The 22,033-nt window shown below is 44.6% G+C and overlaps 1 protein-coding gene and 1 long non-coding RNA gene across 3 annotated transcripts; one reads left to right on the forward strand and one right to left on the reverse strand.

Annotated features, from left to right (window-relative positions):
* Nucleotides 1-245: 245 nt before the first annotated feature.
* Nucleotides 246-22,028, reverse strand: LOC135425562 (uncharacterized). The gene is made up of 3 exons (XR_010435635.1): nucleotides 21,746-22,028; nucleotides 6,895-7,119; nucleotides 246-6,194 (listed from the first exon to the last, which is right to left on the reverse strand). It is a non-coding gene; the product is annotated as an uncharacterized LOC135425562 (long non-coding RNA).
* AKAP10 (A-kinase anchoring protein 10) lies at nucleotides 2,881-21,431 on the forward strand. 2 transcript variants are annotated; one of them, XM_064677934.1, is made up of 15 exons: nucleotides 2,881-3,043; nucleotides 6,585-6,632; nucleotides 8,658-8,840; nucleotides 9,147-9,701; nucleotides 11,098-11,196; nucleotides 11,629-11,713; nucleotides 12,055-12,178; nucleotides 13,235-13,371; nucleotides 14,429-14,573; nucleotides 15,278-15,451; nucleotides 16,661-16,770; nucleotides 17,563-17,645; nucleotides 18,245-18,297; nucleotides 18,932-19,027; nucleotides 20,056-21,431. In XM_064677934.1, the coding sequence occupies exons 1-15, from the start codon at nucleotides 2,881-2,883 to the stop codon at nucleotides 20,059-20,061; spliced, it is 2,061 nt and encodes a 686-aa protein (XP_064534004.1). In that variant the 3' UTR covers nucleotides 20,062-21,431. The 2 variants fall into 2 exon arrangements, with proteins under 2 accessions (XP_064534004.1, XP_064534003.1); XM_064677933.1 differs by lacking the exon at nucleotides 6,585-6,632.
* Nucleotides 22,029-22,033: the final 5 nt, after the last annotated feature.

Here is a 22,033-nt window from a genome sequence, read left to right on the forward strand (position 1 = left end):
TATTCCCAAAGTAGTGAGAAGTCTAAATGTGAGAGAGAATCTCAGCATCATGTGAATACATGTAAACAAATGGACTGTCCCACAGATGTGAGAAATGGGAATGGCCTCTAACCTGATTTGTTACATTTGTGTTTTTGTGCTGTAACTGAGCAGGGCAGTTCCCCGTGATTAATTACCCACGTCAAAGACGCCAAAGTCTTGTTCTGCTTTATTAGTTCTGTCCAAACAAGATCATTCCATTTAGATCTTATTAAAGTTTGTTTATTTTTCTAGCTGTGGAGAGGGAAAAATCACCAGGCAGGGAGGCTTTTTTTTTTATTTGAATATTTTAATTCAGGGAGGAGTCCCTCAGCTTCTCTGACATTGGCCAACCCATGTCCTGAAGTCATGTTTCAGCTGATTGCTCAGACAATTAAACTCTCACGTGCTGTTAAAGACTCCGGAACCTGCTGTCACTCACTCTTCCAGTTCAGATCTCCAGTGACCAACTGCAGATTGGAGCTTCAGCCCTTCTCCATATTCCCAGAAAAGGGAGAAAATTTTAATCCAGGAAAGGTAATTCATGTCAGACCCTCATATCTTGAGGTTTCCTCAGTTATCCAGAATCTGATGCAAAGAAAATTGAATTATCCCAAAGACTCTGACAGGTTGGATGAGGTTTTTGGAAAAGGAGCTGCTGTTTGAAAATGAGTTGCAACATAGAAGGTTACATAGAAGGTTTTCCTCACCAAGTGGGATGAGCAATGCCTGCAATTCACCCATGGAAAAGGATGTAAATCACTGCATTCTTCTTCAACCCCAGCATTGAAACCCAAGAGGAGTGGGTGCAAATTTCTTTGACAGAGGCTGTTAATTCAGTGTTCCCTGAGTCATCCCATTCTTTCCTATTTGCTCATGTTTTGAATGTTTTAGTCTACTAGCAGTCTCTTAGGTTATGTGCCAATTAAATAACTCCATTCATTATGCAGAAACCATATAGGATAGTTCATTATCCCCCAACCAGCCTCTGGGCATGTGTACAAAACTGTATCAAAGAGCATCAGTTAACAAAAATAATATCAAAAGAGAAAATGCAGTTGCTACAGGGTGTTGATCAGCTGCACTATCCTGCCCAAGAGACGGCTCCAGACCAGCCCTGGAAGATCCCCATGTACCTTTTATGCAATTTACAATTTATGAGTGTTAATTACTGAGTGTTTGTAAAGAGCTTTGCAACACTTGGGTGAAAGATGGTGCAGGAACTTTCGTAATGATTATTAATCACATCATTTTCTCGTGGCTCAAGCACTGAGGGCAGGACAGTTACATGGCAGAGGGGTGACACGGGGATGGCAGAGGAAGAGCTGCAGCTGCCTCCTGTGATCCCTGCACCTCCTGCAGGGATTGTTTTGGGATTCTCATGGTGTTTTGTTAATTGGGCCCATGGAACAAGGTCCTGGGGATCGAGCCCAGAAATGTCATGGCATAAAACACCTCGCAGAGGAACTGGGCTGAGAGTTGTATGCTTGGAAAGGTAATTCCTGCCTGGTATGGAGCACTAAATCCCACAGGAAAGCGACTCAGTTTGTGTCTCTCCCTTCTCACCATTGCTGGAGTTCATGGCACTCACGGCAGATTCCCAGGAAAAGGCTGGATGGTTTGCTGCACGGATCAGGTGGAGCTGTATGGTTTGGGGAGAGCTGCTCTCTGGGTCCGTGTCTCAGTTTCCTCATACACAAACCAGAATTTATAATAACAGTCTTTATGCAGTGTTTGCAAAGCATTTATATGAGAGCTCTGCTCCTCAGAGATCAACCTGAGTGCTGAGTTATAATGACAAATGTCCTTGGTGGCTGAGGAAAGAGCAGATTTGCCTCGGGAGGATAATTAAGAGGATTTTTGTGGCAGGATCCAGGACGCAGACGGAACTGACTTATCAGACAGCAATTGCCAGGACCCAGCAGTGTCCCCACGTCCTGACGGGCGCTATGCAGCCTGGCAGGGATTTCTGGTGTGTCTGGGTGGTTTGGGATGGAATGACGGAGCTGCCACATTCCTGCAGCAAACGAGGCACCGACCGGGGCCACGATGTGCCCTTGGCATGAGGGACCAGAGCTGGGGCTGCAGAGCCCACAGACCCTGGGCAGGGGTCGGATGGGGGCCAGGGCTGGCCATCCGTCCTTGTGTCCGTCCCCTCTGCTGCAGCCTCTGTGGCCAAAGGGGACATTTTGGGCCACATCTCAGAGGTCTCCAGATTCTTTGCAGGGCAATTGGCTCTCGTGGCCCTGCTATGACACTTGCCCGCTGTCACCTCCCCTCAGGGCCATTGTCCCCAGCCCTCAGGATCACTGTCCCCTGCCCTCAGGGCTCTCCCCTGCCCTCAGGACCATTGTCCACTGCCCTCAGGACCACTGTCCCCTGCCCTCAGGGCTCGCTGTCACCCGCGCCCACGGGACGCGCCCGAGCTGCCGCAGCGTCCCCAGGTCACCTGTGCCCTCAACCAAGATGGCAGCCCCCGCCTCCCCCGGCCCAGCGCCCCTAGCCCTGATCAAAGATGGCCGCCTCCCCTCCCTCACCGCTGTGGACCCTCGCGGGCTGCTTGCCCTCACCCAACATGGCCGCCGCGAGCCATCTCCCTATTGGTCGTCTCGCCCGACGCCGCGGCGGCCATGTTGAGTGCGGGCACGTCCCGCCGTGCCGCGCGGCCGCGCTGGGCGGAAGTGGGCGCGGGGCGGTTGTTGACAACATGGCGGCCGCGGGCGCCGCCGCGGGAGGAAGAGGCGGAGGGAGCGGTGGCGGCGGGCGGGGGCAGGAGCCCCATTCATAGGGACCGGCCCGCGCCCTCCCTGCCTCCCGCCTTCCCCCGGCCCGCCGGCCGCCGAGCCCCCCCTCCCCGGCGCTATGTCCTTCTTCAGGAGGAAAGGCAGGGGGGCGGCGGCGGGCGGGCGGCCGCCGGGCTCATCCCCCGCGCGGCTGCCGGGCCCCGGCCCTGCCGCTCCGGCCGCGGTGAGCGGGCCCCGCGAGGACGGCCGGGCCCTGCGGAGCGGGCTGGGCGGGAATGACGGTGAGTGTCCCCCCCCGGGGGTGGGGGGGCTCTGAGGGGATCGCGGGGTCTCGACCCCTGGTGAGCAGCTGCGAGCGCGGACCCGGGCGGAGAGGGGCCTGTGACACCCCCCACACCTCCCGCGGGCTCTGAGCCTTTTAGCAGTTTACAGGTTATTTTGTCACAATGCTGACGTACGTGGGTTTTTACAAAAATACAGTAGGCTAGAAATGTACAGCGGCGGCTGAAAACCCCAGTTAAAAAGGGAGCTCATCACACCGAGCTCTTTGTGAAAGCCAGAGGAGTCACTGGCAGATTATTTTGTCGTTGGTTTGTTATGGAGCACAAGATTGGAAATTTAGGACTCCTGAATTATTTATAACGCTCCAATGGCACAAATGGATGTGGTTTAAGTGTTGTTTGAGAGTGGAGTGTTTCGAGGGTGCTTGTGCTCGTTCCGCAGTGAGGGGCACTGTGCTTTCAGTCCCCACAGCTGTGGTTTGGGTGGTTTTTATAGAAAGTGGTACCTTTTAGGAAGGGCCTCTTGGGACAGTTCTGTCACCTCGTGACTGTAGCTCGAGCAGTGCAACCATTGATCTTTGCCAGTGGCTGATGCAGCGCTGTCCTAAAGCCTTTCTCGATTACTGAACCCAAAATGCACATCTTGGGAGGGAAGAACGTGGTACCTGAGGTGGTGATGTTGCTCTTGGCTGACACGTCCTCTGGGGCTTGCTCAGCCAAAGTAGCAACGCTGAAAATGTCATTCCTTGTGGAGGTTAGTTCTGGAAGAAATGTGTCTAAACTGTTCTTATCAGCAGATACGAAGACTCTGGAAGTCCACTGAGGGCTTTGCAAGTGCCATAATCCTTTTTGGAGTGCTTACATTCAAACATCGAGCTGCAGAATGAAACTTTCGTAGTGGTTATAAACTCTTCAGAAACAGCTTTTGCTGCTTCATTGGTGGGAATTGTGGAGCTGATGTTCTGTCCTGGTGTGTGATCATAGGGACAAGGTCAGCTTGGGTGGAAACTTTCTCAGGGAGAAAGGAATGAAATGTCTGATTATCTGAGATGTGTAATTGAGGATCTGTGTTCCTTTGATTAAAGGATCTTTGGTCAGAGAAGCAAATCAGCACTAAATGCCCGAGAGAGATGCTGTGAAGGAGAGAAGAGGAGTAACCTTTCATCTGGGCTGTACATAAATACTGCTTTGTGTGATCTCCATTTTTAGATTTGGCTTTTAGAGAAGATTTAAACTGCAGCTGGGAGAAAAGCAGCACTTTAAAGCTTAGGATAAAACTGTAGACCCACGCAGTCCAAAAAACATACAAGCACCAGGGTTCTTGGGGTGAGCTGTCGTCGTTTAGGAGGATATTGCACTGGGTAAAAATTAGAACTATTTTTAAATTAATTCATGACAAGGATCAAAAAACAAGAGTGAAATGTTTTTATAGCTCGGGCTGTAAAATAAAGGCCTGGGAGACTGAGGGTGGATAATGGGTTGAGAAATCAAAGTGTAACAGTTGAAGCAGCAGCCGGGCGCTCGAGGGCAGGTTATGAAACTGCTGCCAGTGGATCAGACGGGTGACACGCTCATCCCTGGGGACACCTTGGGAATAACGTGCAGCCCCGCTGGTTGGCCGATCCTGGGAGGTTCACACTGGTTTTTGTGCACTGTCTCCTGGGTTTGTTCATTCTTGAGCATTTCAGGATGCGAATTGAACGTCACGTGAGGGTTTGGCGCGTGACCCCTTTGGAATGGGGTTGGCTGCTGGAAATCTCACACACCCTCAGCCCTCGGTTTCACACAGACACCACGGGACATCCGCTTTTTGAGGGAAGTGAAAGTAAATTCATGTAGTGAAACCTCACTCCCTGAAATTTGATGTTACCATAGATAGGAGTTTGCTTTGTCCTCTGGAGTTAAGGACATTCCTTTGTTGGGCTCCAAGCTGCTGGGGACAGAGGCAGCCTGTGTGTAAGGGGTTTGGAGCTGGAACCTGGAGTTTGTATTACCAGTAGTAAGTAGGTAATTAGAGAGGAACTGAATAGTTGGTAAGAAGGAACAGGCCTATTTAGACTGAAAATAGGCTTATGGAGGGCTCTTGTGTGAAACTCGGGAATTACTGCTGATAGTTAGGAATGGGTTTGATGAAATACTGGAATAATTTTGGAAAGAGAAGGGTTTGTAGTACTGTGTAGAGGTTGCTTCGTTCCCTTTGTGCCTCAGTGCTACCTCAGACATGCAGATTTTCTCAGGGATTTCTCTCCCACCCATCAGCTCCCAGTTATGTAAAAGGCTGGTTACTCTGTCACAGCTGCTTCCGGGCGGCAGGAGGTCAGTTTGTGAAGAATCCGCCTCTTTTAATGGACACTTAAATGTCTCTGTCAGAGAACGTGCTCGCTGGTAGCTTAAAATTTAAACCCCGAGTTGCCAGTTTGCAGCCCTGCAGCTTTTCTCCTCGCAGGGAGGGCTGGCAGGCAGCGCTGCAGCCACCCGGGCAGGGCAATTATGTAACCGGAGACTGGAGTCTCCCTTTAAAATATTTAAAATCCCCAAGTCAGGATAGGAAGGGGTTGGGTTTTGTGTTTTTGTTGTTTGGTGTGTTTTTTTTTTTTAATCTGCTCGTGTTTTGTGATGTAAATGTGGTGATTGTGCTGGGCTGTGAGTTGTGGTTGTGTTTGGAAGGACTCCACAGTCGCTGTTCAGGGATGACCTATTTGTAGTCAATAATCCTCGCCTGGAGCAGTGAGAGAAGGTTTCTGTGGTAGATCACGTTCTCCAATATCACCACTTCATTTTTTCCCCCTGTTTATGCCATCCTGTTTATGTATTGTGTTTATGTACTGCTTGGGTTCCTTTATTTTTGTTTTAAACAGATCTCCTCATTCACTTCCTTTCGGAGCTTCCTTTAAAAAAATAATAATATTTTTTTAAAACATTCCCCCAAACACTCTTCCATCACAGCTTTTTAAACTGTGATCTCCCCATCAGTTGCTTGCCCGAGGTTTGGTGATGGTTAAGCAATACTATTTGTGAGAGAATTAAGTATTGGCAGTGTGTTTCCAGAACATTTCCGTGGTATCCATCATGACTGAGGAGTCAGGAGGCTCTGGCTTTGTGGAGCTGGTTCCATGTCATCTCTTCAGTGGTGTGAGTTGTGCTGCTCCTCCTGTAATAGGAGGGAGATGTTTTTAGGTGTGTGATTTCTATTTCATAGAGTGCATCAGCCAGTGCCCTAAACTTAAAACACCCCTTTCCCATTCTTCCCAGAGCCTGGCTTTAATTCTATGGACAGCAGACATCTTCCTCCATGGTAATTTTAACATAATGTTAATTCATGGATGATAAGATTTTCCTTTTGAAAATAAACCAACAGGAAAGCTTTGAAAGCCTCTGTCAGTTACTGGGTGTGCAGATTTAAGGGAGAGATCAGTTTTAACAAAAGCATGGCTTACATCTGCCTCTGAGACTTGCTGAAGTTGGGAATTCTGTGTCCACTCTCAGGTAAATGCCACTAGTCACCCAAAATAGCATTAACATTTTCCCTTGTATTTTACAGTGAAAGGCAAAGAACAAGAAAACACCACAGATGTGAAAGCAATTAAAAGTAAGATCAATATTTTGTCTATAAATTCAGATCTCTCCTGTCATCTGCCATTTTTACCTTACCCAGCAGGATCATTTCCTTACACTGAGCACAGATTTGACCTGTGCATCAAACCCAAAACAAACCCCAAACTTAATTCTGTTTCTGAGTATTTATAGTAACTAATCTTTCCTACTCATCTTGCTGAATCTGTAGGTGCAGAGGGTTATTAAATTATGTCAGCCATGAGCTCTAATTCAAAGTGATCAGGCAAGTCGGTCACCTTGTGCATGGTGGTTATTCCTTATCTGCAACAAATTGCTCCTGCAGTTTCTTGCTCACACATGGTGTCCTTTGGAGTTTGGAAAATGCAGCTTCACTGTGTCTGCAGGATATGATTTAACTGTGTCTGATGTGGCTTGTGAGGCTGAAGATGCAAATCCTGGTGAGAAGGAATAGCTGTTCTGCTGCCCCTCCTCCATGTAGTACAGAGATCTTGCTGCTAAATCTGTTAGAAAAGGGAAAAAAGTCATGATGGAAAAGAAATGTATAAACTCTGGGAAAACAAGTTTGCTTATCCTGTCAGTTTTTCTTGTAGTACTAAAAGGAGATGAGGTAAATGCATGAATCTGATCTGTTACTTTTATACCCTCAGACAAAATCCTGTTTCTGTACTTGTTAATGTGTTATCTGCACATCAAGACAGAAATAAAGACTTTTTCACCTTGGTGGTCTCTCAAATCAAATATGGGAAACAGTAAGTTGTGTATGACATGATGTGGTGCTGTCCTGAGGCTTCGGAACAGGTGTTTGACCCTTAGATAAAGTAGAATAATTTTTTCTCAGATGTCCATCATACAGAATTAAACTTGAATCTAATTTACAAAAAGCCTGGAGCGTTGTGAGGAGTGTGGCTCTGGTTCTACATGAGTAGCCTCCACCAAGTTCTCCCATTGCTGCCCTCCCATGGCCTTGGAAAAAAAGGTATTTTCTCCATCATTGCTGGTATGAAATACCAAAGGCTTTGTAAGGAGCAGCAAGTGGTGTCTTGGTACCAAACACTTCACAGTAACTCAAATGTTTTAACTCTCCTGTACCGTTGCTCCTGAGGGATCTGTTACCTTGACATGCAAGTCTGAAATTGTCGACTTCTGCCAGCATGTGTCATAAAATTGGGAATAAAAATAAAGTGACGCATCATGGAAGTCATAAACCCCAAGTTTCTTGACACCTTGATGAAACACATCACTGGGAAGTGGTGTGCTGAGATAAGGTGTCATCTGACGTGCTTTATTTTTGAGTCAGAGGTGTAAGATGTCCCTGCATGACATCCCAGTCTAAGGGAGCTTCCTGAGAGATTTGGAAACTGCTATGAACATGTTTTGTTATTTTCAGCTTTGTCATCAGTTGACAATTAGTTGATGCCTTTTCGCTGGCAGAGGTTTGTGAGAGGAAGTTCTTCTTTGTTCTAACACCCAGTCATGTCCTAAAACAGCCAGAGGGGGTTAAGCTCACATGGGTTTCACAGAGGTATTGCCTTATTGCTTTTTTTCCTCTTAGAACCAAGTGGAGACAACAAAAATATTTTGAAAAATCCTTTTGTTAAAACTCACAGGTAGCTTTGTGGTTCAGGGGTTTGTAAGACAGCTTAGCCTTCAAAAAGGCATGGAAATGGATTGGCAGGAGCACTGGAATGAAACTGAATTGTTGACAGAGTATTGAGCTGTTACGATAGTGGTTATCAAAGAGGCAGGAAGACTCAGGAATAATATTTCATGTGTGAACTTAGACTTGGCCTCTCTTGCTTTGCTGCTGAATAAGGAAAATCGATTTGGGTGGGAGTGAATTTATTCTTGCTGTAATAAAACTCGAGGTCTTCCCTCTTGTCAGAGCCTTGATCAAAGATAACACACAGTGGTACAATGAGGTTTTAATAAGGCTGAATCTTGCAAACTCCCTGGCTCATTTTGGGGTGCTTAGCGTTGGGTTCTGTTTAAAAGAGGTCTTGGGGTCCTTGTGTTTTAATCGTTCCTGTCTCGATTCCAGCTCCAATCCCAGTACATTCCCCTCAAAGAAGCACTAGGAATCATGCCTTGCTGGAGGCTGCAGGACCAAGCCATGTGGCCATTAATGCCATCTCTGCCAACATGGACTCTTTTTCCAGCAGCCGGACAGCTGCCCTTAAGAAGCAGCCAAGTCACATGGAAGCTGCTCATTTTGGAGACTTAGGTAAGGCCTCATCACCTCTGGAATAATGTCAGCATTTCTTTTTTAATTCTGGTATACTCACCATCCCTTGGTTTTCAGGCAAGTAGATGAGTAATAAGAATGTGGCTGCTGTTACAGTAACATCTCTGTTACCTGGGAGGGTTTTGAATGGGGACAGCAGTTTGTTTGTTTAAAAAGGTTGCTTTACTTTGTGTTCCACCATTATTTTGGAATTGTCCTGCAATGTAACTGTGAAGAGGCACTTTTGTATCCAACGCCCACCTCTGCAGTACAAGATGGAGTCATTTCCTCTGTGTTTTCCTTTAGGCAGATCGTGTCTGAATTATCAGGCTGAAGAGACCAAATCAAGCCTTTCAAAGACCCTCGAACAAGTCCTGCAGGACAGTGTAGCCCTCCCTTATTTCATCCAGTTCATGGAGCTGCGCAGGATGGAACACTTGGTGAAGTTCTGGTTAGAGGCCGAGAGCTTCCACTCCACGACGTGGTCCCGCATCCGCGCACACAGCCTGAACACCGTGAAGCAGAGCTCCCTGGCAGAGCCAGTGTCACCCTCCAAACAGCAGGAATTGGCATCATCTCCTCCAACTGAGTTGCTTGAGGAGAGACTGGAGGATTGTGGCCCAGCCCGGCTGCTCCGGGCCGAGCCCGCGGCATCGGGCAGGAAGGACAGAACTGGGAACAGCCAGAACCACGTGCTCCCGGGGCAGGAGTGTGGCAGTGCCAGTGTTCTTTGTCTAAGAAAGTCGGAGACAGGGACTCACTCTCTTCCAGCTGATCAGCAAGAATCTTCCAAGCTTTCAGTGTCAAATAGAAACAGCCCCTCCTCTGCACTAAAGGACTTGTCAGGAAAACTCATGAAAAGTAAGTGCGTTGAAAAGGTGGGAAATGGGGAGTGTGCAGGGAGCTGCCTCAGCTCTCATGTTCTTAGCAAGGATGGTGGGATGTTGGGAGGAAAAAAATTTTATGTATCAGTGATATTAACTTGCTGTATCAGCTGCTGGTCAGTTTGAACTGTGTATTCTTTGTCTCAATTAAAAGTAAATATACTGCTGAAGAGACTTCAAAATCATTATGTGCTCAATAAGCTTAGGTTGCTTCTGTTCTTACGTCTGTAATTGTAAGAAATGAAGATGAACATTGCAATGTCCTGTTCTTCCCTCACCTGTCCCATCCCGACTTAAAAAAAATTGCAGAAAATTTGGATGAAGGGGCTGAGAATTGATAATTAACTTTGCACGGAAGGTAAATATCCTGTATCACGTAAAATAACTTAAGTAATGATTACAAGAGGTTACAAGAGGTGTGTAGAGATCTGTGTGTGGAATGTACTGTTTTTGTTCTTGGATTTATTTGCTGGAGTTCCTCCCCTTGTAACTGATTTGTTGTCATTTGGATTCCACCTCTTCAGAGGCTACTGGAAGTAAGGATGAAATTAAAATATTTCCTTTTGGTAGTAAGCTACATGCACAGTAACCTGCTTCTCTACGTTGCATCTACTCAGTCCTCCCTCATTTGTGCAAGTTTACAGACAAAAAAGGAACATTTCTTTCTTCATATCAGTTCCTTTTGTTTGCCCAACTGTTTCCTCCTGTTGCATCCCTTTCTCTTTGTTTTGTCTTTCTCATTTAGTTCTTTATCATGTACCTCAAAGTCACTGAAACAAGGGAAATTATATTTTAGTCATGAAAAGCACCTCTGCCTTCTGATGCCTTAAAAGGAATTTGAAAGCACTGGTCCTTCCTGGGAAATCTGAAAACCATTTTAGTGTAATTTTTTTCTCTCTTTCAGAGCAGAGTCCCAAGTCTCAAAAGATGATGTACAAAGCACACAACTTGTTCTGAGGCATCCCATTTTAAGATTGTTTTTTTTTTCCTTGTAATTCCTTTATTATTCCAGTGATTTCTTTGTGATGAGAGCTAGAAATTGGGAACTTCACTTGCCAGAAAGGTGCTGCTTCTGGGACTGAGGTGTGCAGCTGAGGAAGCAGGTGCTGCCTTGTCTGGTGGCAGGGAAAATTCAGAGCACGTTGCTTTATTCTATTTTAGTCCATGCTGGGCTTTTTGTGACCTGGCTGGAGATCCCACAGCCACTGCAGCTTCTCAGCAGCAGAGTATCCAGCAGTGCACTGAAAGCTTCATTGGAGGGAACTTGTTGATGAGGATGAGGCACTTGCTTTTCTGAAGAGCAGATGTTTGTTATTCACTCCCTGTTCCAGACCAAGGAATTCAGAGTTTGATTCTGTGTTTCTTCCTCGCAGGTATAGAACGGGATGCAGTTAGTACTTTTACCAAATATATTTCTCCAGATGCTGCTAAACCAATCCCTATTACAGAAGCAATGAGAAATGACATAGTTGGTAAGAATTAATGCTGGTTACCCATTTCAGAGCTGCTCCTTCCCTATAAAAGTGTATCTTTAATACCTCACACACTTGCATTTATTTTTATTTTTATGAATTTTAAAGTCAGTTGTAAAATGCTAGTGGATTACAAGTATCAGTGGGTCTGACCTTTCAGTAGTGATATGCAATATCCCCAGAAGAAATTTCAGAGATTTTACTTAAATTAGGGAAAGAATTACTGGTGGTTATGGAGGGGATCCAAATTTGAGTCTCAACTGAACATTTTAGCCATAGTACTATCATTTGGCCACCTGCAGTACTTTAAAAGCTCTTTTTGCTCAACCAGAACCAGTTGATTCTAGTGGATTTGAACTTCAGTTTTTCAGTCACTAGTCACAATTCCGTCAGCCAAATCCATATTAAAATTGCCCTGGTCTTTCTTTGCAGCAAAGATTTGTGGGGAAGATGGCCAAGTGGACCCCAACTGTTTTGTTACAGCACAGTCCATAGTGTTTAATGCAATGGAACAAGAGTAAGTTGAAGGAATGATTGGGATTCTCATGTCTCTTGTCCTTTTGCTAAAGGTTCTGTTAACAGTGTTTATGGACACATTTTTCTGTGCAGCCTTCTGTATTTGCAGCTGCTCAGATCCCTCCCTCCAAACCCATTCTTGTGCTCCCCTGCTGCAGTTGGCTGTGCACGCTGTTGTCGTGTTCTCTATCTCTTGTGTTGTCTGTAAACCTGCCCTGTTTCTTGCTTGTTCTGCTTTTATCCAGCTGAAAGTATCAGACTTCTGGGTGAGAGCTGGTTGGTTCTTAGGGTGCCCTGAATGCTGGTGACCCTCCATACCTGATTGTCCCTCTCTCTGTGCAGGCACTTTAGCGAGTTTTTACGAAGTCATCATTTCTGTAAATACCAGATCGAGGTGCTGACTAGTGGGACTGTGTATCTGGCTGACATCCTCTTCTGTGAGTCAGCCCTGTTCTACTTCTCTGAGGTGAGTGTCAGGCTTTGGGTTTGCTTTTGTATTCCTTTCTAGCAAATGAAAAAACCTGTTCATTCCTCGATGGCTTTGGATTAGGTATTAGGAAGAAATCCTTCCCTGTGAGGGTGGGGAGGCCCTGGCACAGGTTGCCCAGAGAAGCTGTGGCTGCCCCATCTCTGGAAGTGTCCAAGACCAGGTTGGACAGGGCTTGGAGCAACCTGGGATACTGGAAGGTGTCCCTGCCCATGGCAGGGGATTGGAATGAGATACTATTTAAGGTCTTTTCCAACCCAAAGCATTTTGTCATTCTATGACTAATATCATTTAAAAAAAATGAGGTGTACCTTTTTTTGGGAAAAAATGCATTAAATTATTTCCTGCTCACATGTAGAACTAATTCAATTGTTCAGACCCATCCACTGTATTGTGGAATGAGTATTTGTGCACATCTTCTCCAGTCAGTGAGTGCTTCTGAGTGTCTCTTTGCTTTGTAGAAGCTTTGGCATAGTCGTCTTGACCTTGCAAATTGAAGTAGTGACTTTGAAAGCCTTAAGTGTTATTACAGATAACAAATCATTCAACAGTGTTATGTGGAGAGGGCACCAGGTTGGGATGTGATAGGTTAAATGTGGGATTTCACAGTTTCAGGGTCCTGCACCTTTAGGGAATCAGCTTTTAAAATACTTGTCCTGACAGTCTGACAAGCTGATGTAGTTTGGAACAGCAGGTGGGGAAGCTGAGACAATGTGCTGAGTTCAGTGTAAACTAAGTGTAGCATGAAAATGACGTTTTCTGTCTTTAGTGTGAGACAAATAAATAGTTTTTTTGGAATCTAAATGTGAAAATCTGTACAGAAATGAAATCTCAAAAGTTTTTAATTTTTTTTAAACTAAATCTGTCTGCAGCAGAAAAAAATAAAAATATTTGTGTCCTGGTGACAATTTTGCATCACTAATATACGGACCATGTTTCTTGTTTCAAATGAGAAGGAGCAGGTTTGTCTATGCTTACTGAAAGTTTCTTGCTAAACTTCTTTAATTTCTCCTCTTTTTGTGATTTCCCTTCCAGTACATGGAGAAGGAAGATGCAGTTAATGTATTGCAGTTCTGGTTGGCAGCAGATAACTTCCAGTCTCAACTTGCTGCCAAAAAAGGCCAGTATGATGGGCAGGAAGCACAGAACGATGCCATGATTTTATATGACAAGTAAGGGAGTTCAGCAGTTCCTTGGTTTTGTGCTTGTAGTTTTGTGTTGCACTGTGCAAAAGGAAAATTTCATTTTCAAACCATAACTCTGCAGTCCTGTGCTGTTCTGCTGAGATGCATTTTATTCAGGTTTGCACACAGGAGCTTTTCACATTTTTCCTCATACATGAGGAGAAAATCCTTACAAGGATTCCATTCTTAAACATAATTCAGAATTTTCAAGACTTGGTTGCTTGAGTTTGTTTGGTTTGAAGTATCAAAGCTGATTGGTTGCCATTTGAAAATGTAAAGGATTTAAACCTAATAGCAGGTACATCACTGTAGAAAATCCTTAATGTCCAGGTACTGTTGTCCATATAAAGTAAGCTGTAGGAACTGTTATCACACATAATAAAAGCTTGTTCTTAATGTTACAAATTATTTAGTGCTTGTTCTTAGTATTACAAATTATGTTCTTTTTTTTTAAGGAAGCAGTCAGATCCTTTTTAATATCAAGACTTTCAGGGGAGGAACTTTTCTCCTTTAATTTGTGTTTCACTTTAGCAATAAGACAACTGGAAGACAGTCATCAAAACTGCTTCCAGGAAAAGTCTGTTCTTAAGCTTAAGTGTGACTCCTTACCACGAGCTTGTTGAGTTATTACCCAAGGAGGAAATAATAATTGGAGAGGAAGCAAACAATTCAGCCTGAGGCTCATCACACCCATCCATAAACTCAGCTTTCAGTGATCTGAGCAGTAGAGCAGATGCTGCTTCAGAGTTCTGGGTGTTTCCTGCTCCATTCCAGCTCCCCTGTCCAAAGCTGTGTGTCACATTCTGCTCACCAGTGATCACATCACACTCTGCTGCTTTTATCTGTTGTGCCTTCAGGACAGGGCTCTCAGAGCCATTTCTGTGAGCAGGGTGTTCTCACCTGCAGTACCTGTAGCTCTCACCTGTAGTCAGTGGGGACCAGGTGTGTGCAGTTGTTTGGAATGTCATTACTTCAGGGCCTGGGGCACAGGTGGACTCTGACCACCTGCAAAGGTTTGCAAATCTCTCTGTTGTTTGTGCTGCAGGTACTTCTCCCTCCAGGCCACTCATCCCCTGGGCTTTGACGACTCGGTGAGGCTGGAGATCGAATCCAACATCTGCAGGGAGGGGGGCCCTCTCCCCAACTGCTTCACCACTCCCTTAAGGCAGGCGTGGACCACCATGGAGACGGTGAGACCCCTCCTTCAGAACGGGTTTGACAGTTAGAGAGGTGATGTGGAAGTTCTGCAGTGTCCCCTTCAGCATCCCTGATTTGTCCTGTTCTTTTACTGACTTCCTGTTTGCCTGGATAATAGATAATAGCTCTGGTAAAATTTGCTAGGCTGTTTCCCCCAGCCTGATTTGAAGATACCACCCACTGGCTGCTGTTAATGCTCTGTGAAATGTTTGTCTTGGGTAATTAGTGCAGTTTAATGGAAGTAACAGAATTTCCTCCCATGTGAATTGCTATCAGCAGCTTATTTTATATCTTTAGAAAATTTTCCTTTCTCCTAGTAGGAGTTGTTTGCAAGTCTGATATCAGTGCTGTGGCTAATAATGTAACTCTGGGGTACCCAGATACTAGAAATGAGTGATTTGATTCTGGAGCTGCAGAGGACTTTGAACAGCATAGCAAAATACCTGTAAGCTGTTGGGCTGTCAGGCTTAGTTTCTAAAGGGGGAAAAAAATCTGAACTTCAGTTCCTGTACTGGAGGATTTGTTTAATAGGCAGTTGGGTTTGTTCATTTTGCAGTAGGATTAAAATTTAAAGCAATGTAGTTGCTAATCCAGAATAATTCCATGTGTGGACACTTCTACTTGTGTTCTGTCTACCCAAGGACTGAGATGCTTGTGTGTCAGCCTTGAATTAAAGAGGATTCTTTCTGCCTCTCAGGTTTTTTTACCTGGTTTCTTGTCCAGCAACCTTTACTACAAGTACTTGAACGATCTCATCCATTCAGTACGAGGAGATGAGTTCCAGGGAGGGAATATTGCACTGAGTATCCATGGCCCTGGCAGCTCTCCTGACAGTGATTCCATAGGGGCCCCAGATGGCTCTGCCTCCCAGGTATGGATTCCTTGGTTTGATTCTCTTACAGCAAATGCTGCAGTAGCTTTTCTGTGTCTGTATCCAAGTTCATACACTGTAAGGAAATATCTCATGATTTGAAGCTTCCCATTCCACTTTTATTTAAAGCCTGTTCCATTAGGATGAGTTTAACCTACTGCTGCTAAATTCTGTCAGATATTGGCAGGGAAGGGTATCTGTGGTATTTGTTGTACCCAAAGCCTTGTGCTACTTTTAGTGCTTTGCCATCAAAGTTACATTTTTATTAAGCTGTTAATATTACTGAACACTGTTTCATACTGCCATAACATTTAAAAACTCTTTTTATTAGAAATAACCTTTTTTTTAATCAATAGGAAGCTGTTGTAACTTGGAAGCTGTGCTACCTGCTTGTAGTATATTTAAACCTCCAAATTTGCAAGGAGGGAATATTCCTCCCCTGGTTGCAAAGTGGGGAATAAAATCTGTGTTCTTGAAAACATCCTGCTGCTTGATAGTCTGAGCAGGGGGAACTGCTGGTAATTGGCTGGATGGTTTAGGAAATGAAGTGCTGCACTCTGTGCTGTGCATTCCTTCTTGTCTGAATAGGAGAATCTCTGGCTCTCTGCATATTTTTGCATAAAGAGCAGCACTTAGGCAGAGCAGCAGGGAAGGAGGTTGCAAGGCAGCTGCCATGGATGTTTCTGTTCTGTGCCCAGGTGATAATGGATCGCTGTGTGTTCCTGCTCTCCCTGCTGTTGCTCTGATGTTGCCTTGGCTCTTTTCATGATCTTACATAAATACTCCAGGCCAGAAGATAAATGTTTGTTCTCTGTGCACGGGGGAGGCATCTGTGTTTGGGAATTGCTTCCCAAGTGCATGAGAGGGATGAGTGAAGCTTTGGAGGTGGTTCAGTGCTACAGGCTCACAACAGATGATTTGTGTGCACACACAGAGCTGTTGAGCTGGTAATGCTCAGCCCTGACACATGTGTGCTGACCTGGGCAGTGTGTCTTTGGCTCTGGTCATAGAACTTTGTCATCCTCTATTTAAAAACAATGTCATGCTGAGGTAGGAATTCATGGCTGAGTAGATGCTTTCTAATTGCTTTAAGCTCGTTTCTAGACTTGATGGAGGTCTATCTAAGTGTTAGAAACACTATAATTGCAGTTTTGTTAAGAAGCTGAGTTGTCTGCTTTGGGCACTAATACTTAGAATTTTTATTTGTAGTCCAATGTCAAAAAGGCTAATGTTAAAATCCTGAAAAATTTTGATGAAGCAATAATTGTAGATGCTGCAAGTCTGGATCCAGAATCCTTATATCAACGAACATATGCAGGGTAAGGTTCATTTCAGTGTATCTCATCCTTTCTGGTTACATGTTTCACCTCTGTTTCATATTTGCCCTGTCCTCCTGCATGAACAGTAGGCCTAAACAGAAGATATTAGTCCATGTCTTAACATGTGAAACTAAATTTATTTCAGAAGTGGGATTTAACACTAATAGTGAATGTTTCTCTGACCAGAATGGCAGCCAGAAAAATATTTCCAATTGATTTTTCTCTTTGTCCCAGTTATTATTCCTCTTTGATCCCAAAATACAGCCAAGTAGCTCCTCTTTGGGGTTAGAAAAGAATAAGTTCAGGCAACTTTGTATCGCAATGGGCAAAGGCAAGTTTATTTCTCCCTACCCCCATGGAAGAGAAGGGCTTATACTTAATTTCTTTAGCTGATTGTGCAGTTGCTGTTTGTTATAAAGCTCTTCTGCTCTGTGGATCTCGTACAGAAATTGTTTGTTTTGTCCTTTTAGGTCCTGTAAACTGTTTCTCCCTCATGACATGTTTTTGTGATAGTGCAGAGCACTTGCCAGCCCTGCCTGCTGATAGTCCTTGACTGAGTCACTGAAGCATTTGCCTGCTTCTGATACTCTTCAAATTCAGAGGCATGAGAAGAGCAGGAGGTTTTTCCCAGTGTATCAATTTTAGGTGGAAGAGATGGTGCTGGGTAAATGTCAGTCTCCTGACCCTGGAGTCTTTGTTGTGGTTGCTTTGTTGTTTTCCTGACTGGTAGCTTTCCATAGTGCCAAAGCTGTCCTGGTAACCCATATGGTTCTTTACCCCTCCTCTCCTCAGGAAGATGACATTTGGACGTGTCAGTGACCTGGGACAGTTCATCAGAGAATCTGAACCAGAGCCTGATGTCAAAAAATCAAAAGGTTTGCTTTCCTCTTTCTCTGCATTCCTGTAAACGTCTGCAGAGCTGCTCTCTTCCCTACTGCAGTCAAGAGAAGCAAGATTCCTGACTCTTTCCAGATCTGTCTTAAGCCAAATAGAGCTGTTTAGGGGATTGTCCTATACTGAAGCAAACCCCATCTCTGGCCCAGTTAGCTATCCAAATTCTGCTTTTCTGGTCCAGCTGGACTCCGGGGAGTATGAGCAGCCTGTGGGTGTCAGAGCTGTCGATGGAACCTGGCAGGGATGGAAGCTGCTAGCAGCTGAGCTGATGATCAAACCTTCAGAGATTTGGTCTCGAGATGAAAAAGAACTGCAGCTCTTCACATGCTTCCCACTCAGGCTGGGACCTGCTGTTAGTGCTGCTTTCCAGCTCTGGTAAAGGCGGATGGTTCGGGCTCAGTGTCAGTGAACTGTGGCTCCCACACAGTCCCTTGTCTCTCATGCCACTCCTCTGTGCCCTCGAATGTGGCACCCCCCTGTGCAGTGCAACCCCTTCAGAGGGATGACAGGAATTAGCTTTGGGAGAGGTGTGTGCCACAGTTTGCTAACATACCTTGCTTGCTGTTTTTATCTCAACCAGGGTCCATGTTTTCACAAGCAATGAAGAAATGGGTTCAAGGAAACACAGATGAGGTGTGTCCTCTTTCATGTTGTCCTTGTGACTTACTTTCCAGTATATATAAGGGAGATAAAGTATTAAAGTCCTTAATCCTGGCTGTTTCTCTCAGTATCTTTTTTGCTGCACCAACAAGAACTGTGAGACTGTGAGCTAAATATAATCTGATTGCATGGATGTGTGAAACTAGTTTGATCTTTGCCAGTGCTTGCTGGTTTAACTAATATAATGGTTAAATGTGTGCTTTCAGTCTGGGTTTTTCTTATTGTGGTGTTATATAAAATCATAGAATGGTTAGGATTGGAAGGGACCTTAAAGATCAAGTAGGAATGGAGGTGCTGTTGTTTGTTTTTTACCATGAAGTGACCACTGTACATGGATTACAGGCTGCATTTTTCTCCCCCTCAGAGGGGCTTGGACAAATCCCCAATAGCCAAATCTAAAAACTTTGCTAACTCTCTTGGAAACTGCATCAAGCCATAAATATAAAATAAAAGCCAAGTGCATTTCCATCGAGGGAGACACGTTTGTGCAGGTCACTGAGTTGTGGAGGTTAACCACGACTCCAAGTGCATTGTGCTGAGGGCACTGTGTTTTTATTTCAAGAACCTGAAGCTATATCTGCATTTTGGGCTGTTTTTTCCACGGCAGGCTCAAGAAGAGATGGCTTGGAGGATAGCAAAGATGATAGTCAACGACGTCATGCAGCAGGCGCAATGTGAACAGCCTTCGGAGAAGGTTACGAAGGTGAGGGGGTGGAAAGGCTGCCTGTCTTCATCTGGCTCAGGCCAGGCTGTGGGAGGAGCAGAGCTCTCACTTGCCTTCCTCGTGCCTCTGAAACCCACGCTGGTAAATGTTCAAACTGGCATAGCATGATATGAAGAAACAAAGGTTGGAAGTGTTTCGGCCTACGGATGATGTAGGAATTTCTTAACAGACGCCTGTGGTGGTTCTCCTCTGCAGGCATTAAGCTGGTCTTAGTTCAAGTCTTTACAAACCACCTTATTAGTTAAAAGGGTGATTTGTGTTGCAGGATCAATACTGTAATTCCTTACTTGAGTTCACACTTGCTGTTTCTTGTTAATCAATACTTGTACATCTGCCTGAAGTGTCAGTAAAACTTGGGCAAGTTGTCTCGTTGGGTGCACTCATTTACACAGTTCTGTCCTTAGACTTTAAAAGGACACAGCAGCCCTGGCCATAGGCTGGGGGTTCAGTGTTGTGTGTTGGTGTTTGGTGGCTGTGGTGGTGTTCAGCCCATGTGTTCTCTGTTTAGTTCTGATGCAGCAGTTAGATTTGGTGAAATGTTGGTGACAGCAGGTTACCAAGTTAATGTCTGGTACTTCTGACTGCCTAAAAATTAACTGGCATTATGTTTAGTTGTGGAAGGTAATTTAGTTATTAGACCCAAATAGGTGAATCCATAGTTTCACTATGTGACTGCTTCCTTTCTAATAGACCAGTTATGTTTAAATAACTTGTGTAATGATTTCATTTGATAGCTTGGCTGCAAGTGATACAATTCCAGTCTGGCTGGATGAAAAGGTCCCTCAGCACAGTATTTAGAAATATCAAGTGGCTGCAGATGCTCTGGATTCAATTATGCAAATAATCAAAAGGTTGAGTGTGTTGGGATTAGATTTGGGGTTTTTCCTCTCTCAAACTCGAACATACCTGGCTTCAATGTTTTTAAACACAAAATATCTTTCTATTGAGCAATTGCCTTTGTATGTTTTATGGTAGAATATTCTCTAACCCTGTTTTTCCTTTTCCAGCTATGATTTTAGAAACTCCAGAACAGGAAATCTGTTTTTCCACTTCGAGAATGAGTGAACTTTCCCTTTTGGTGGATTCTTTAACACAGCCAATAAAAACAAAGCACTGTTACTCCAACCGCCGAGATCTCCCTCATTTCTAAGGAAGAATGAAAGAGAAGCAATCCTGGACCTCCACTGTAGAGAGTGAAGAAACACTTTTTCCTGTTGTATGTGGCATTCACGGTAATGATGGTTTTTAGAGATGAAGATGCAGTTTACAAATGTGTCACTGAGAAACTGTGATCGACTTCACAAATACTTGACCCTGTCTCAAAAAGACTTTTAAGCAAAATGTCTGGAATGGGACACAGGCCACAGCAGAGGGGAAGGTTTTGCTGTAATTTCTAGTTCTACTACTTGTAATTTTTAAACACAATTGCAAAGGCCTTGGGACACATCCCCTCCACTGGCCACTGGAGAGGTGAACCTGGAAGGGTGAATTCATGGGCAGTGAATGACCTAGAAAGTTCTTAAGTTTTATTTTCCGTTACTTGAAATAGATGAGTATTCAACTGTAAGATAAATGTATTTTACTTCATAACTGCATTAACTTTGAGGGCAGGATAGAAGGATCAGGAGCGAAGCCTGGACAGTGTAACTCCTCCTTGCTGAGCTCGTGCCCCTGCACACACACATCCCCTCCTTCCACCACAGAGCACACTCGGATCCTGCACCTGGGCAGCTCCCAAGCCACAGCTCCGAGCAGGTTGGACCCTGGAAACTGCTCCATTTTCTGTCCTCTCCATCCCACGAGCGAGGAAAAAAAGTAATTGCTGCCATTCTCCACTGCTTGTTGTCCTCCAACCAAAACAGTATCTAATTCCAGATGTTTGGTTTACAAAGAAAAGCAATTTTTAATGACCTCTGGCCTTCTTCCTGACACTGTCAACACTTACCATGTTACACAGCACCTCTTTTTTTTTTTTTCCAGTGAATTGATTTTTGCAGGGTATCAGAAGTACTCAGTGTCTCACCATTATGTTACTGCTGCATTTTTAGTATACAACACTTATTTTGGGTCTTTTTTTTTTTTTACTCTGATAATTGCTTTTTTCCTCAAACTTGTGCAAAGAAATCACTATGCGAAGAACTCAAATCATTTCCAATGTTCAGAATATCTTGATTGACTAGCAAGTGTTATTCTGTTGCAATATTCGATTGTATAGAGACACACTGTATATGAAAAAGCAAAAAGAAAAAAAAGGCTGTGTATAGGTTTTTGGTACTATGTACCACCTCTTATTTCTCTCATACCCAAGCATTCATGTACTTAAAACATACTATATTTAATTGTGTTTTGATTTAAAATATATAAATATTAAAATTTGTGTCAATTTTCTGTTTTCCTGGGATTTGGAAGTTACGTGGGGTTCTTTTAGTGTGAGTTTTAGGGGTTTATAAAAGAAACAAATCCCTGAGTGCTTTGTCCTTGGCAGTTTTGGCCACGTTTCCTTAATGGATTTTGTTAATGGCAGTGTGGTGAAATACTAAATAATACTAGTAATAATAATCCAATCTACAGGACTAAATCACAGGACATGTCAGAATTGGCTGGGAAAGGGGTAGAAGGGGCAGGGCTTGGTGCTGTAATGCAGTATTGAACTGTGCATGCTTGAATCCTCTTCTGTGCAGGAATTTAACCCCTCACCTGTTCTTGGTGCGAGGCTGACTCAGTTTTCCAGCTGGGCAGGATCCAGACCAGCCCGTGAGTGTGTTCAGGGATTAGAGGCCCAAGGTTTGGGTGTGAATGTTGCACAGGGCTGAGTTCCTTAAGCTACTGTGCTGTCTGAGGTGGATGTGGTCACATGGAGTGTGAGACTCGGCTGACCTTGAGTCGTTCTGGGTCTAGTTTTGGTACCGGAGGTGTGTTTTGGAAGGGCAGCGCGGGCGGTGCCCCGGGGGAGTCTCGAACCCGCGGCCCAGGGTCGGCGCTGCC

This window comes from Pseudopipra pipra, chromosome 21 (assembly GCF_036250125.1).
Source record: "Pseudopipra pipra isolate bDixPip1 chromosome 21, bDixPip1.hap1, whole genome shotgun sequence".
NCBI lineage: Eukaryota > Metazoa > Chordata > Aves > Passeriformes > Pipridae > Pseudopipra > Pseudopipra pipra.